The sequence below is a fragment of the Phyllopteryx taeniolatus genome, chromosome 15, assembly GCF_024500385.1.
Source record: "Phyllopteryx taeniolatus isolate TA_2022b chromosome 15, UOR_Ptae_1.2, whole genome shotgun sequence".
Lineage (NCBI taxonomy): Eukaryota > Metazoa > Chordata > Actinopteri > Syngnathiformes > Syngnathidae > Phyllopteryx > Phyllopteryx taeniolatus.
In genome coordinates, this window is record NC_084516.1 from 13,524,257 (window position 1) to 13,541,969 (window position 17,713).

Below are 17,713 nucleotides of genomic sequence, written 5' to 3' on the forward strand. Positions count from 1 at the left end.
CTTACACTCACACAATTTTTTTTTATTATACTGCACAGTATATGTATTTTGTCAGGCGACCTCCAACAATGGAAAAAACAAAACAAAACAAAACAGGAATTTTAATTATTTCAAATAAATCACTGAAGGCTGTTAAATCTTTAAATCTATAAAACGTTTACACAGAAAATGGCAATTCTAAAATGCAATTAGCGTTTCCTTGGAAGAAATACTAATTTTTAAAAAATGAATTAAAATTTAAAATGACTAGCCCGTAGGGTACAGTGTAACGTGATTGCATACAAAGATTAATAATCGGTAAAATTGGTACACGGGCACAAACAAGTTTAGTTTAAAAAAAAACGTCACTGCATCAACAGTTTATTAGGCGCTAGGAAACAAAATACATTAAAACAATTAAACGTGTGCGTTATGTAATTTGTATTCCTCGAATATGAGGCATTTGGGGAGATACAGCAAGAAAAGGTGACTAGCGAAGAAACAGGAAGTTACAGCAGTGAATTATTACATTGCGGTAGTTGGTCTTTGGTTGCGCAGGCGACTTCCGGGTGTATCAAAACATACGTGAGGGCCGTCGGACGCTGTCATTTATTAGCGGCACTTGTCACCGTTAGACGCCACTCAGTGGGGTCCCATCATGCTTAAATCATGTTGTATTTACGCAACCGGATTGTTTTCGTTTTTACTTCTCATCCTGGGCATCGCGCTGGCCTTGTCGAACGTGTTTCCAAAACTAGTCGAGTCAGTGGTGGAAAAGGTAAGCAAACGCCATCCGACGTTTGACATTTCAGTAGCCTTGTCTTGTCTATGACAGTTGCGACACAAATGATGGTCTCGGCTGGCTAAAGTTCAAGACTAAAAACAACCCGCCGTTTGTTACCTCCCTCACTGGCCTAATTTTGTTGTAAAATACTGCCACACTATGACCTCTTTACCCTCGTGATATCACGTTCAGCTTGGTCAGCATCTATTATTTATTTATTTTTTTCGTACGGAACTGCACATGTTCTCAACCGAGCTTAAACTTCTCTCAGGAAATTGTGTTAAAGAATGGCAGCGACGCCTTCGATGCTTGGGAGGATCCACCCGCGCCAATCTACATGCAGTTTTATTTCTTCAACCTGACCAATCCCCTGGAGATGCTGGACGGGGAAAGGCCTGCTGTGTTGGAGATTGGACCATACACTTACAGGTAAGTGTGGAAAAACTACACAACAGAATAGAGGGCACGGGTGTAAAATACCCCATATTCCCCATAAAATAGCAGGGGTGCATTCAACAGCAGAGAGTAGCAGCTTTCTGTTTGTACAGTGATTCCCAAATTATCCAATTACACTCATTTGAATGCAAATTGTCTGCAAAAAAATGTATCGTTGGTCATCTATATCATTGATGGTCAATCGTTTTACACCAAGTAACTAGTGCTCTGTGATATGGACAATAGTTTTGTATCGTGATATAGGTACATGATCCTGATAAGGCTGTATATCCCAATATAGTATTTTTCCTCAAAATAGCATGAAATTGATGAACTGCTTATCTTTTCTCCATTTATTTATGAAACATAGAAAAACCACAGTACCGTTAATAAAAGATGAATACAAATATAATAAATAGAAATATCCAGTCGAAAATTACCATTCGAAATCTCTTGTAGTACAACTAGTTTTCAAGGAATGTAATATAGTCCAAAGAATTAAATTAAATACAGTAACAAGTGGTTCACTTAACATTCAAGTATGCCTATTATTCAATTAGTAAAAGTGCTGATAAATGAACTGTTTCAGAGATTGAGTTTCATGAACACAAGATTGTCATCTTGTTCTGATATGAAATGAAATATCTTAAAATAACTTGTTGCTTTCTTTGTTCTGTTTGACGTGTAACAGGTTGAGAAATTGGAAAACAGACTGGTCAACTCTTTCAAACTTGAGACATGATCCTTTTTTTTTTTTTTTTACATGAGACTATCTACTGTTAAAGTATTGTGCCATGTACTTTTTTTTTCTTTTCATCACTTAGTGGTTTTGATGTACAGTAGACCCCTGTGCACTTGCAGTTCAGCACCCATGGATTCATCTATTCATGGATTTAAAAAAATAAAATAAAATAAAATCGAAAAAAATTCCACCAATATTCTTTCAACTTTTTTTTTTCCATTTAGTTTTTTCTTTTTTTGGGGGGGGGGGCAACTTTGAAAACCCTTCTTGGCAGTTTATTGCCGCTTATTCAAGAATTGTTTGGTTTAGGAGATAAGGGTTTAAGTGAAATTGAATACCGGTAATTTCCCGCAGCATATTATTGGAATCACTGCTTTTTATTATTATGTTTGAGAAAATACTGCAACAAAATAAAGAGGGGGTTCTCCTCCATGTCCACTCCACTCTAACCCGCTTATTATTTCGTTTCTTTTTGTTTAACCCAGAGAGTACCGGCCTATGGAAGAAGTGAGCTTTCAGGATAATGGCACCAAAGTAGCAGCGGTCAACACTAAGACATACATATTCCAGCGTGACATGTCGCGGGGTCCAGAGAGTGACCTCATCAGGACCATTAACATCCCTGCTATGGTGAACATCGCTCCCTACTTTTGCATTTGACCACAAACTAACTTATTATGTCAGTTTGACCCAAGAGGAGAAAAATACACTCTTTTCCCGTTCCTCCCTCCTGTTTAGACGGTGATGGAGAAGTTCAAGCATCAGCCTTTTTATGCCAAGCTGATCTCAACCTACATGACGAACAAAGACGAGGGCCTGTTCACCACACGTACAGTGGGAGAGCTCCTGTGGGGATACGAAGACGCTCTGCTAAAAGTCATCCACGCTTTCAAACATGACGTGGAGCCTGTTTTTGGACTGTTCTACAAGGTCAATAATCACACGGACCTGAGAATTTACATCATGAAAAGTCATCAAGAGTTTAATCTATTGTTTGTCCTTAGCTTTGTGTGTTTTGTTGACACGACCCCTTTGTGACGTGATTATAGAGCAATGCGACTAATGATGGACAATACGTGTTCTTCACGGGCCAGCAGGACTACAAGGACTTTGCTCGAGTGGATACATGGAACAATCAAAGGTAATCGTACCCACTTACCTTACCTCTATCATGCCTTATTCATCCAATCAACAATCAATCAGTGAGAATGTGATTGAATCAGATGGTGTTTAGTTAAGTCATATCAGTGTGACAATTCCTAGTCTGCTTGGGGTGACGTGAGGTTATTGTTTGTTGTTTTTATTAACTAGTCAATTTTCCCAAACATTTTCTTTTATATAGTGTAGAAGAGTGGTTCGCTAGCTTTTTACTAAGTACCACCTTATAAAACAATTAACTTTGCAAATACAGTACTGCCATCATGACCAACATTTAAATACAGTAGCGTAGTAGGCCCGATTGTTCATCAAAAACAAGACAGAGAGTTTATCGCTAAAAATTGTATTTCATATTACTGTAAGCCACTGTAACATTTTGCACAGCTTGAACTTTATAACGATGTGCTGAAATATAGGAACATGTAAAAAACAAAACAATACTTAAAGATTCAATCAAAATGTACTACACATAAAAATAAAAACAAATTGTACCTGAATAAATATTTAAAAACAATCAGATCTGAAAGATTAAATGCAAGTATATTGAACTTAAACCCTAAATCCAATTGAACTGTACTTAGGCAGTGATTCTACTCTCTTTTGAGAGTCACTGATTTGGAACATAGTTCTCTATCTGTATGAGTGATATAAGGACAAGTCTAGCCTCGTCATAATTTTGTCAGAAATGGTAATGTTGTGGTAGTATATTCCTACATTACTGTATTAGCCACTGCAGAACAACCAAACAGCCAAATGTTGTCTTTCTATAGTATTTTTTTGCAAGGAGGAGGAGTGAATGTGTAGAGCAAATGTGCAGAATACAGTGTACTTGTTCTGACTGTTGTCCCTCTTAAGGTCAGAGGACAACGATGTTATGTGGTCAGTTAAAATTCATTTTTTGCATTTTTGGTATGTTATGTAATACATGCACGTCATTTCCAGCAAGTTGTCAACTGTAATTTAACTAAAAATGAGGTTTTTATTACGCGTATTGAGCACTCCCCGAGCATACCCGAAGTTCGAGACGCTGGCGTGTAGTTACTCCATCCACCGCAAAGGCTACCGGAAGTGACATTGCAATTGCCAAACACTCTCGATGCAATGGCGAGCAAAGTGTTGGAATATGAGGAGGAGGAGGATTTCGACGTACAAGAGCACCCAGCTGAACTTGTCATCGTCAAACCGTACATGTTCGAGCCAATTAGGAGGTTGGAACCTGACAATGACGACAACGAGCAGCCAAGTAGCAACTGCACAACAGAAAAAGCTGTAAAAAGGAATGCTTGCTAGGCACCCATAGCTGAACACGTTTCTACCCCTGTTGATTAACTTTCCCACTGCCTGAACCATTTGTACAACCAGATGCCACACAATAAACCATCGTGAAATTGCTAAATCATACGACAACAAATACACAAGGACAGGAGCAACAGCATGGAACAATAGCACACAATGCCGAATGAACAGGCTGTTTGGCTCGTGTTACGTCACAGCACCGGATAGAGCGGAAAGGAGCAGAAAGCACTCGATGCAAAAAGCAGAAGGCGCATTCTGAATCATATTTATCGATTTATCTGCTCTATAATCACTTCGAAATAGCAAATGTGGTTTATAAAGGGGTTCTAGAGTTATCAAGAACATTTTGAACATCTTTGTCCTCTGGCCTTCAGTACTACAGGTGCAGCTCAAGTAAATTGGAATATGATAGAAAAGTTCATTTATTTCAGTAGTACAGTTAAAAAACAGAAACTCACAGTAAGAGATTCATTCATCAGGAAAATACTTTACACAAGGCTAATTTGTTAAAATCATTTTCATTCATTTCATGCTTTCATTTTCATTTTCTGATTTTCAATCAATTTATTTTGTGATATTCTAATTTCTTTCAGTGACAGATTTTGGGGATTTGTTGGTGTTAGCTATAATCATTACAATATAAAATAAAAGTATTCCACCCTGTGTGTCGTGAATCTATATAATACTCTGTGTTTCACTGTTTGAACTTAACTACTGAAACGTTTTCCATGATATGTAATTTATTTAGCTATACCTGTAATTGAGCTGCCATGTGATCGCTGACAGATTTGTATGCAGTTAATTGAAACAGAGCATTAAAAAATAACATTGGATAATGAGCCACATGCTGCTTCACCATGTCTAAAGACAAAATACAATATCTAAATCACATGTAGCAGCCTGTTTTGGTGAAGCTCCATGACATGTCGTTTTTGGAGAATAAAGTTGTAATATTGAGAGGAAAAAGTCAGAATATTATTAATACTAATTATACTCTTCTATATAGAATAAAGTAGTGTCTTTAAAACATTGTGAGTCATACTTTAACAAGATTTAAGATTTACTAGAGTAAAGGCACAAAGAAGAAAGGCCTGTCAAAGGAGGAATTTGTCACCTGCGTCAAAGACGAGAAATGCAAAAAAGGCCTCTTGGGTCGTCAACCTGGAATGGTTTAACCAATATTTAATTATATTACATTACAACAGTAGGAAAGGGCTTTGTGAGGCACTATTGAGGATGGTATGCATGGCTGTTGGGGTCTAACTGCTGTGTCGTGTTATAGGATAGAACTTTCTTGTTGCTGTCACAGGAACAATGGATATCAGTTAGGCCGCTCACAATTTTCAGTTGTTGGGAAAAAAAAGAAATATAAGAACATATTGTAATTATCAAAAGACTTGTTTACAGAACAAACAATTGATCGCGTTTGGGAAAATGACCATATTTGTAGTTATGCGATTATTTACATCTGGATATTGTACAATTGTACAATAACTTGTACAAAAAATATATTCTTGAAATATTATAACTTCCCCCTTCATAATTAAGGTTTAATTAACTTGGGGCCTTAATACTCCTTCATGATAAACAAATGCAAACATACATACAATTCTATAGTTTATGTGCTTGTTTATGCACGCAGCTCGCTGAATTGGTGGACATCTGATGAGTGCAACATGATCAACGGAACCAACGGCGCCTCTTTCCATTCGGTCCTCACAAAGAAGGAAAAGCTCTCCATGTTCTCTTCAGACCTGTGCAGGTGGCTTAAACAACACTTGCATGCCTTTATTACTTTTTTTTTTTTTTTTTTTCAATATCCCCAAAGTTGAAATTTACCTTTTTAAAGTTAATTAACAAAGATAAATGTTCAGATGACTTCAGATCAGCCAAGGAGCAAAAACACATGGCTGAAGCATCGAGAAGTCAACAATGACTGTAATGTTTTCAGTCTGTTATTCCCTTATTTTTATCTCACTGTCTGGATTGAGTTAGGAAACCTCTCCTTCTCCATTAGCCAGGTCTGGATATGAGATAATTCATTACTGATTTGGTCTGGCTAGGCAGCCTCATGAATGAGGTCTCTTGTTTGCTTACTGCTTATATATACTGTAGCACGTCCTAAAACTATTTCTCTGTTCATGCTTTCAAACTGAGATTCCAAGAGTGATTTAAAAGGAGAGAGAGTGATTTAAAAGGAGAGGAATTAGCATCATAGACCCCTGAAGAGGGACAATCTAACAGTGTTACGTTTCAACATGTTACAAGCTAAATTGTCTCTTTGTAAGTAAAGTAAGAAAAACAGTGTGAAGGGCGATTATTTGTTTGTCCATCCGTATTTTAGCAGGCTACTTCCTGGTTCACAGAGGAGGAAGTAAGAGGACAGGACTGTAACAATTATTATGCAGAGGTGGGCTGTGTGTGACGGTTCCAGTACTTTTTGGTTCATGTTAAATTATATACAACCAAGACAAATGAAATTAATTAGTCTACATTCCTGGCAGGAATTACTCCATTGTGACTCAAAACGAGGAAAAACATACTGTAATTTCTTGTGTATAATGCACATTCTTTCCCCAAAAAATTGTCAAAAGTCAACAGAGCGCATTATACATAGGTATAGTGGAAAATGAAAAAAAACTTTCACATTTTATAAATGTATGCCGCCATCTAGAGGTTATGAAAAAGCTGTACACTTTCATTCTAATATGCCACCGCCCCCGAGAGGTTTTGAAAAAGTTGTACACTTTCATTCTATTATGCTCCCGCCACTTAGAGCTTATGAAAAAGGTGTAGCCTGCACTTTCATTCCAATATGCCAGGGGTATGTATGACTGCATATGTACAGTTGTGCTCATAAGTTTACATACCCAGGCAGAGTTTGTGAAATATATATATATTTTTAAATACGACTGATGACTGAACAACAACTATAATTAATTTCTTTTTATATTTTGTTTAATGACAGTGCTTTTCTGAGATGCTTGACAGTTTAATTTGAATCCCATTAAAATAAAATGTGTTTTGCCTGGTCCTTCATGGTTTTTTAAAGAATTGTACACATCTTACAATTCTCCCTGGGTAATCAAACATGAGCACAACTGTGTTTTCTCATTTAGTAAATAAAAGTAGGGCTGCGAATTTCAAAATAAGAGCAAGTAAAGAAAAAAAGTATTACATGTACATATAAAGTGCTTAACTTCAGAATAATTTTTTGAAAAAAATTAACAAAATACAGATAGTAATTCGTTTTGATCATATGCGTAGAAGCAAAATCATGCATTGTAAAAATGCATTATACATAGGTAGAAGGGTTTTCCAGAATTTTGAGGTCAACTTTGGGGGTGGGTATTATACATGGGTGAGCATTGTACACAAGAAATTGCGGTAATTGATTGTCTTCGTAAATGTGCCATGCCTTACACAAACTTTAGATTTATTTACAATGTAAAACAGTTCCCAGGTCTTAACAACATATCACTGCAATGTTTTTAAAAAAAATTCCCCAAAGATCAAGAATTATAGGAGGACACTTTAGTATTTCTAGCTGAAATGAGAGGGCGTTCCTATCTCATGCAAGTGCGCGACTGGCTACCCCGGCCCGTATACTGCCTAGCCAATGGCAAATATAGATTTCGTTACCATGACACAAAAGGGGTAGAGCTTGGCTTCTAGTGAGGGACTGTGGGAAACAAAGCGAGTGCTATTAGGTATTGCTCATCTTTGCAGCCAATAAAAATAATTGCAGCTCTGCTTACTAGTGACGCACCGAATTCTCTTCGGCCGAAAATACCCCAAAAGTGCATTTTCTGTTTCGAACCGAAAGACTTCTGTCACCAAAATAAAACGGCAAAAATAACATGTTGTTTATTGTTGCTAACTCTAACGCTTTGCCGCGGCTGGTGCGCAAGCTTGTACACTACATAGTTAAGAAGTATTTGCTATTAACAAGCAACATAATAATTGGCTGGTACAGTACACTTGTCACATTAGTCTGGCTGGAACCGCGCTAGAGCGCAGATTAGCCAACTTTGAAGAGCAAAATATCAGGCAAATTGGTACGTGTTGATAGAGGAAAACACTGAAATATATGATAACGCTAGACAGCTACATAAACACAGGGACTGGAAATGAATTAATATATCACCGCTGCTATGTCACTTGAGAAAATGGGACTAGAAATTTAAAATTACATTAATATAATAAATATTCAGAGTGTAAGATCACCTTAATTAGTCCAACAATAGGGAATTTGCATCATTTCAGCAGCAATAGTGGATACGGGAAATACAGAAAGAGCATGCGAGACAAGTCATTTGGCTGCAAATGTGTCTGCCAGTAAAAGGTTGATGCAATAAATAAAGTAAAATAAATATTGAAGACATAATCTTTTTGTGATTATAATTATAAAGTAATGATTATGTTGTGAACATACATACATAACATACAGAAATAACTGTCCCATGGTAATGTTCTTGACATAATTTTAAAAATATGTTCAAACAAATTGTTCTGGAAGTGAATTTCTATAGGTTGGCAGGTCTGCAATCATGGCCATAAATGCAATTTTAATAATGATTGGCATAGTTTTATAATCAATAATTGGCAGGTTTGATTTATTTTTATATTTTAATTCATGTAAAGTGCTTTGTGTTGCTTTTTTGGGGGGGATGAAAAGCACAAATTCAGTTTGATTGATAATCCCTTTCAATGTGTCTGCTTCCGGCCTTGGGCCCCCAGTTTCGGTTTTCGGTTTCTGTCAAAAATGTTCATTTCGGTGTATCACTCCTGCTTACCTTTGCCCCTGACACGATAGCATGTGTGTTTTTCTGTGTAATTGTGCCTCTATATAGTGTATCAGACAGTGTTGTCCATCTGTTGCTTGACCGTGGTTCTGGATCTTCGCCCAGTATTGCTGATCCTGTCATGGGCGGAGAAACGCGGTGTGGAGGCGGTTCTCATATAAATTAGCCTCAGTGTTACATAACAATGGTGTAACAGAGAAAAACGGCTCATTCTCACACACACACACACACACACACACACAAACACACACACGCGCACACACACAGACAATTTAAGAACGAGTCAAATAACAAAAGATTTACTTAGTTGTGTAATTTCACACTTTTTGGGTTGGCAGGCATTCCAGATACCCAGCTATTTGTATACAAGCAATTTAAACAGTATCTTTTTTATGTAATGTGTCCCCAACACATTCACTGCCATTGACGGATTTAGAAGTCAAATATCCAAATATCATTACAAAAAATCTACTAAGCCTAAACTGGCAAATCCTGATGGCCTCACATCTGTCTGAATGATACCTAAAATTAAATACCAGTACATATTTTTTTCCAGATCCCGTAGCAAAATCTTTATTAGAGACTGAGCTGCTTTCATACACGCCATCCTCTCTCTTAGGTCTATGTACGCTGTGTATGAGGAGGATGTAACGGTGAAAGGAATTCCCGGGTATCGCTTCGCTCCCCCCAGTCAGGTGTTCGCCAACGCATCGGTGAACCCTTCCAACGCGGGCTTCTGTGTCCCCTCCGGCAACTGCCTCGGCTCGGGCGTCCTCAACGTCAAGCCATGCAAACAAGGTGATGAAACGTCACGTTTAAGTGTCCTATATCCAGTTTCTGGGATAATTGCAGTATCTTGTGCTGTGTTCAGGTGCGCCCATTGTAATGTCCTCACCGCACTTCTACCAGGGAGATGAGAAATTTGTGCGGGCAGTTTTCGGCATGAGGCCCCGCAAGGAGTATCACCAGACCTTCATTGACCTCAATCCGGTTAGATCGCCGTTCTTTGCTTCCCTCTATATGCTCTCTTCTTGAGCTACTTTGAATGTACAGGGGTTCCTCGGTTGAGGATAAAGTTCTGTTGCTTCAAAACTGTCAATTGCCACATTGTCACCACTAGATGGCTGACAATGGAAAAGTCTAATCAGAGCCAGTAGAAATAATGTATCAACTATTCTTAAATTTTAAAGAGCACCGTTTAAATTGAGTTAAGTTCAAAATGTATAATTGTGGTTGAAGTGGTGTAGTCGGCTGCCCTGACGGCATCATACACAAGTTGAAGGGAAGATTTCTGGTGGGATATATTGTGGTCATCTTCAACCATGCGTTTCAAATGATCTTTTTATATGCTGAATTTTTGCCGTTTCCAGGTCTTGTACTGTATCATAAAGTGTAAATTCTTTTTTTTCTTCGAACCTAAATATTATCGATCTGGGAATATGCAATGCAGATGGCACATTGTGTTCTGTATTTCTGCCTTACAGTTCTAAGGTTCTGGTTTGAATCTTGACTCTGGCCTTCTGTGTGGAGTTTGCATGTTTTCCCTATAATTGCATGGGTTTTCTCCATGTACTCCGGCTTCCACCCACAGTCCAAAAATGCATGTTAATGCACAAAAAATATGACGTAAAGAGGCAGCACGATAAGCTAGTGGTTAACATGTCTGCCTCACAGTTCAGAGGTTTTGAGTGCCAATCTGTGGAGTTAGCATGTTCTCACTATATAAAGGAATACTTTTTTTAATAATGGAAAAGGAATAGGGTTCACATCAATATATACAATTCCACCATTATTATTTTTTTTTTCTAGTGAAAATAAATCTAAAGTCTTCTAAATTTGACACACCACAGAGAAGAGTGTTGGTAACAACTCTGCCAATTATGATTTTAAAAAAAAAAATAAAAAAAAATAAAAAATAAAAAAACATTAAAATGATTGATGATAAAATTGTGAAAAATTAAGCCGTTCTCTCAGCTCTTGAACGCTGTGAGCGTGTTCACTGAATGCGCTGAAACCACGCGCCGCTCAACTGCCAATCAAATACCACTACTATGACCTGTAAAAAAAAAAAGGATCCTACTTCATCTAGTCTACTTCATCTTTCTTATGCCTACACATACATAACTACATGTTTGCGCTGTGCAAATATACTTGCGTAAAGTCTCCAATGGCTGGAAAATAGCTCACCATTAGTATAGAACTAACTAACAAGAAGTATCGGAATCGCAATTTGCATAACCGCTGATGCTAACAAGGGCGCTGAAGTTCTTATAGTCAGGGGTGACTAATATCGGATGCCCAAGTGCATCCATCACTAGACTCCATTTTAGCCAGGGCCAAAAATTCTGGAAAATTGAAATGGCGGAAAACAGTTTAACGCTACCGCAAATGAGTACTACTGTTCATAGTTCTCAGCCTTTGCACGTTTTCACGGGCAATAGGGACCGAGCCCGACTCTCGGCCTAAGTCAGCTGGGGTGTAGGCACCTGCTCACGTGCAACCTTAATCAGGTCAAGCACTTTACAGGTTGAAACGGACAGATGCGCAGTTTCTAGTTGTGCAGGTGTACCTTATGTTTTGGCTACATTCGTTCACTCATCATAACCACTAGATGGTGAACTCCGAGAGCTTTGTAGCAGTCCTCCACTGAAAATAACCCAGTAGCTCTTATCATATATTATATCCCTGTTGTTTTTATGACAAAGCTGCATTAAAGATAACATGAAGTAAACAGCACAGTAGCCGAGATGATTGCCGCCATGTTAACTTTACCTTGGCCTTTGAGCTTTTGATACAAGGTTAGCGGTTTCCCCACTCCTGCTCTGAATGCATCCTCATTGTTTTTTTTTTTCTTTCTTAATTTTATTTTTCAAATATTTGTGACAAACTACATGGTGTATTGCAGCTCACTGGAATAGTCCTGCAAGCTGCCAAACGTCTCCAGGTCAACGTCTATGTCGAGAAAATAGACACATTCAGGTAAGGAAGTCAAATGTATGCAGAGTACGTTTGATTCAAATTTTCTTGTTCTGTTTTTAATAACGCTCGACCATTTATTCCTTGTTCTGGACTTGTGTAGGAGAGGGTGCCAGTAACTCACAACTGTAAACTAATAATGCCACCTTATCTTTATTAATGGACTTTGATACATTCCTCTCTCGCTTGATGAGCACAAAGAATCCTGACATACTGTATGTGCATTATGACACTATACCTTAGCACCGCATATTAATATTCATTTTTTTAATTTCACGTATATACTAACATGAACTGAATCTTCTGTATTTGTTTGCTTGTTTTAGTTTAGTTTTTGTTTTTTTTTAAGCGATAACTGAGCGGCACGGTGGCCGACTGGTTAGAGCGTCTGCCTCCCAGTTCTGAGGACCGGGGGACCGCTTCTCCTCACTAGGGTCGCGGGAGTGCTGGAGCCTATGCCAGCTATCTTCGGGCAGGAGGCGGGGTACACCCTGAACTGGTTGCCACCCAATCGCAGAGCACATATAAACAAACAACCATTCGCACTCACATTCACGCCTACGGGCAATTTAGAGTCTTCAATGAACCTACCATGCATGTTTTTGGGATGTGGGAGGAAACCGGAGTGCCCGGAGAAAATCCACGCAGGCACGGGGAGAACATGCAAACTCCACACAGGTGGGGCCGGGGATTGAACCCGGGTCCTCAGAACTGTGAGGCTGACGCTCTAACCAGTCGCCCACCGTGCCGCCTCACCTCATCATATCATTACATATACAGTGGAACCTCGGTTTTCATATGCTGTGGTTTTCATATGATTTGCTGTTGGTAATTTCTTTGGCCAAAATTTTGTCCTAAGTTTTTGTACATCTGCTTAGTTTTCATACAGTTGAAAACAAACGCTAAACGCATCGGCCTGCCTTCGTCACTCCTATGTTTCTTATTTTAAAATGGTTGCAATTTCTCAACATTATTGAAAGATTTTTAAATTGGGGTCCAATAGAACATGAAGTAGAACCACAATTTTTTTACGCGGGCCACATGTAATGATATGGCGGGCTGGATGTGGCCGCCAGGCCTTAAGTTTAACAAAATTCAAAACAATATTACTTACATTAAATCTATTAAAAAAAAACATTGTGGGATGCCCTTTGTCAAAAACATCCCATCAGCTTCCTTGTTACAGTCTAATTAGCAATTTTGCACTTCTATAATTCCCAATTATTCCCAGTATTTTCCTTAAGTCCAATGGAAATATGAAATTCCTAGAAATTTGCAGCCTTAATTGTGGATTTATTGTTCTGATTTTTCAGTCAAACTGGAAACGTGACCACAGTGATCTTTCCTGTAGTTTACCTGAATGAGGTAAACACGCACGCACGCACTCACACACACACACACACACAGACACACACACACACACACACACACACACACACACACGGTGTTCAAGAGGTAGCTTGAAAGAGTCCTGAGAACTCTGTGTTTCCATCACATTTGCATAGGTTCCGGCAGAAATATCCACCCACTGGTCTTTGAAGGGTCAGAGGAGAATCTCGGCACACTAAAAGAGGAAAACATTATTAACATAATCATAGAACAGAAGTGAAGTAGCTCCAATGCAGCAAAATAAAAAAAGGAGGCAGTAAAGAACAATAGGAGTCATGCCTGTAACCCTCCCGCCTCCCTCAGAGCGTCATCATCGATGACTCATCCGTGGCCAAGCTGCACGCTGTGGTGGTGGAGCAGAACGTGCTGATAAACATTCCTTTCATGCTGATCGGGATCGCCATCCTCCTGGGCGGAGTCTTCATGTTGCTGGTGTGTCGGCACAATATGCCTGAGGTGAGTCACATCTTCACTCGTGCGCATCGTTTCCGTTTAACTCCGTAAAACGGAATAATGTTGTTTTGTCATATTTTTTTTACATATACGAAAATATTCACATTGCAAATAAATGAAATTAGATTTTGCCTGGGTAAAATCTATATTCTGTATATCAATGAAATACTCTTTTTTTTTTAATAACAAAAAAAATCACACATTTCTTCTGCATAATCTGTATACGCTGCATATCAATACATATTGTTTTTATTAAATAAATATTGGGCATATTTTTTTTTATAAAACATTTACTCTCTATAAAATATATACTCAGCATATCAATAAGATATTGTTTTGATTAACAATATTTATTATAATTAAATGTAGTCTGTGTGTAATATACTATATATTGTGCATAGTTGATGTTAGTAGTTGGAAGAAGTATTGAAAGGAATATGTATTGTTGTTTTTTCCAGAGTACCGCTGCCGAACGGGAGCCGCTGCTGGCGTCGTAGCCCCCAAGACCGTAAGTGACAGGCGGCGCGTCACCACGTCCTCCCGCCTTATACCTAACCCAAGTAATCCATCAGTCTGTACCTTTTGACGTCTGAGTACAAATGTGTTTTTTGTGTTATTCTCGGTTGGGTCAACCTAGAAGTTCTGAAATAATCCGACTTCCCGGCAGGTTTAAGGATGACATCATTGTATTATTTTAATTTTACAGTGAAGTGTCATAACTGTTAACTGAGTGGAAGCCATCAAACTGCAATAGTTGTAAATAAGTACTTTTTTTTGTCGTCCATGAGAAAATGTCAAGTGAACTACAGTTCAGTGAACCTGTAATAACATAGTATTGCACACTAACAGTATAAAGGGAAGTTTTTGTGTGTTTTTGATTGTCTTCCCTTAATTCCAATAGCCCCTGACCCCCAAATCCTGCTGACAAAATGCTACAACCATGTTGGTTGATGCAAATTATTTTGCTTGCTCGCTGCTAGAAATGTCACATCTTTTTTGTACAACTGTTTGTCCCAGCGGAATTTTATCCAAATAGTATTAGTGAGTATCTTTTTAATTGAGCTGCATGAATTAAGTTACTGTATGACAACACAAAATACCACAATAACCACTCACCACTCTCATAACATATCTATTTTTGTGTTCTTGTTCTTTGAGCAGTTTTAGATGGAAAAGAGAAATGTGTTTACTTTGTCATGTCATCTTTGAACACACTCACCTGGTTACCTAATCAAAGATTTTGGCATTTGCCATAAACCAGATAATAATCAATAATAAAGTCACCGTTCTTCACATTAGCGTGTTGTCATTGAATCAAATTTATACTTGTAATTGCGCCTTTTTCTCCCCTCCATGTGCTTGTTTTTGTGTAGGATTACACAAAACCGACTAAACAAGGGAGAGGCTGTTAATATTTTGGTATTGGCTACTTTTTTTGGGTCCAATTAGCAGTCACTTTATCTGTGCAGCAAGTACATTAACTAATGATAAAGCGCACGTAAGCAACTTGCCAAGTAGAACAATCCTCTTTGTCATGACAAACTGGTGCTTTGAGATACAAGTTTTTAATACAATAACAATTAATGAAATTTTTACATTTGCTTGGTGGAGGCACTAAACAAAAATACAATTGTAAAGTACATAAATCTGTGCTCGGAGTAACATTACCTCCTTGGATTTGAATGTGATGGTGGAGGTGATAAATAAATGTTAAATTAAGAACAACTAAATTAATCATGGTCATGAGAAAATTACCAACTAAATTAAATGGTTTAATAAATACTGTACATAATCATTGCATACACACCCATACTGATGAATGTATCAGCTCCTTAGCAGAGGTTGTAAATGCGTAATCAATTAATAAAAAGTTGGTCATGAATACAGTACCTGCTATATTAAGATTTGTTTGCATAACACTATCTGTTTGCGATTGCACTTTGCAGCAACAACAAATAAATGAGGAATTCATATATAAACAGGATAAAAATAAAGACAACCCATGAACATGAGTAATTGCACTTAATAATAATTGTGGCATTATATATAAAGGAGACATTTGTTTTTTCTCAATTTAAAACAAGTCCCAGGTTTCTTAAATAATTTTTGGGGAAAAATGCTTTGACATATTGACGACAAAGGACGGAGCTTGGGCATAGAACAAAGCGAGGCGCTGCTCAGTTTTGCAAACTTTGTTGCTGTACTTTTTGTACCCCTCAAGTGACAAAAAAAAAAAAAAACGATGACCAACAAATCTCGTGACTTTTTGTTGCGTTATTGGTATCCAGACTGCACATGAATGATGCTTGCGTGCAGCCACCCCCACTACCTAATTCAACCATTTAACCACCCCACTCTTGAAAGTGAGCGCCCATTTCTATTCGATTGCATTTTCACTCGTGGAGGCAGCACTTCATCACCGAAAATACTTTTTCAATTCGTGTGGATTCCTGCATGTGGTTCATGAAGTGACACGGCCTCAAATACAAATTTCCCCACCACCAGAATTGAGCAAAACATTGAAGTATGTGCCGCTTATGGGAAGCTATTGCGGGTAACACTGTTAGCTAACGCTAATCAGAATCAGAATCATCTTTATTTGCCAAGTATGTCCAAAAAACACACAAGGAATTTGTTTCCGGTAGTTGGAGCCGCTCTAGTACGACAACAGACAGTCAATTGACAGAGAACACTTTGGAGACATAAAGACATTGACAAAAAAAAAAACAGTCACTGAGCAGTAAAGGGTTGCTAGTTATCTGGTAATACCGGTAAATTATTTATTTATTTTTGACAATTGTGCAAAAAGGTCGAATGACTAATATTGCTATAGTCCGGTGCAATGACCATTGTGCAAAGGGCAATGAGACTTCAAGGCGTGTATGCAGTTTAAAGTGACGAGTAGTGCGATAATCTGGGACAATGTTGGTTGTGCAAATGTTGCAGATACTCTTCAATCAGTGTGCAAATGGAGCAGATGCTACTCTGGCACGAGTGGCCAGTATTGGTCAACAACAGATATGCAAATAGTGCAGCGTGGCGAGACAACTACAGTGAGTGCACGACTAATGTATAATTGGCCCCATAGAAATGTGACAACGAACTCAAGTCAAAAAATTGCCAGCATGTTGTAATGGAATTGTAGGTTAGGTGTTTAAGAAGTTGATCGCAAGAGGGAAGAAGCTGTTGGAATGTCTGCTAGTTCTAGTTTGCATTGATCGGTAGCGCCTACCTGAGAATGCAAAAAATTCCATCGGGGCGAGTGTCGGCACAACCAGATTCTTCTTCATGGATCAAATCAACTCAAAGAACAAACAAATTGTATAACAGTAGTGTTCTGCTTGAAATAAAGATTTGGCTACTGGCTCTTTGTTTATGATTAGATTACCCCAAGTAATCTGATTAGTCTGCACGGCTACAAAAACAAAGCTGTAAAAATGTGACCCTCAACTGTATAAATCTGTTTATCAGTCAAGTATACACACCCATGCAATATTTTAAGAGCTGTCCTTTTATGTATTTATAGCTACATACTTACTGTAAACAATGTCACTAGGTTGAATTTTAACACGTTTTGTCAAGATTTTCATATAACATTTAAGTCAAATGTATACAAATTAAGCCTATTTTTGTCTCTCGACAGGAAACAATGACTTTTTAACTTAAATCAATGATTTGGAATTTTGTGATTAAGTT

General features: G+C 38.0%; 1 protein-coding gene across 2 annotated transcripts; it reads left to right on the forward strand.

The window, feature by feature from the left end:
- The first annotated feature begins 514 nt into the window (after positions 1-514).
- scarb2c (scavenger receptor class B, member 2c) lies at positions 515-15,312 on the forward strand. 2 transcript variants are annotated; one of them, XM_061800313.1, is made up of 12 exons: positions 518-757; positions 1,035-1,192; positions 2,426-2,570; positions 2,679-2,870; positions 2,990-3,081; positions 6,037-6,156; positions 9,819-9,997; positions 10,071-10,189; positions 12,105-12,178; positions 13,489-13,540; positions 13,868-14,020; positions 14,476-15,312. In XM_061800313.1, the coding sequence occupies exons 1-12, from the start codon at positions 638-640 to the stop codon at positions 14,512-14,514; spliced, it is 1,443 nt and encodes a 480-aa protein (XP_061656297.1). In that variant the 5' UTR covers positions 518-637; the 3' UTR covers positions 14,515-15,312. The 2 variants fall into 2 exon arrangements, with proteins under 2 accessions (XP_061656298.1, XP_061656297.1); XM_061800314.1 differs by lacking the exons at positions 13,868-14,020; positions 14,476-15,312 and adding an exon at positions 13,681-13,835 and having other exon boundaries at positions 515-757.
- The last annotated feature ends 2,401 nt before the right edge of the window (positions 15,313-17,713 follow it).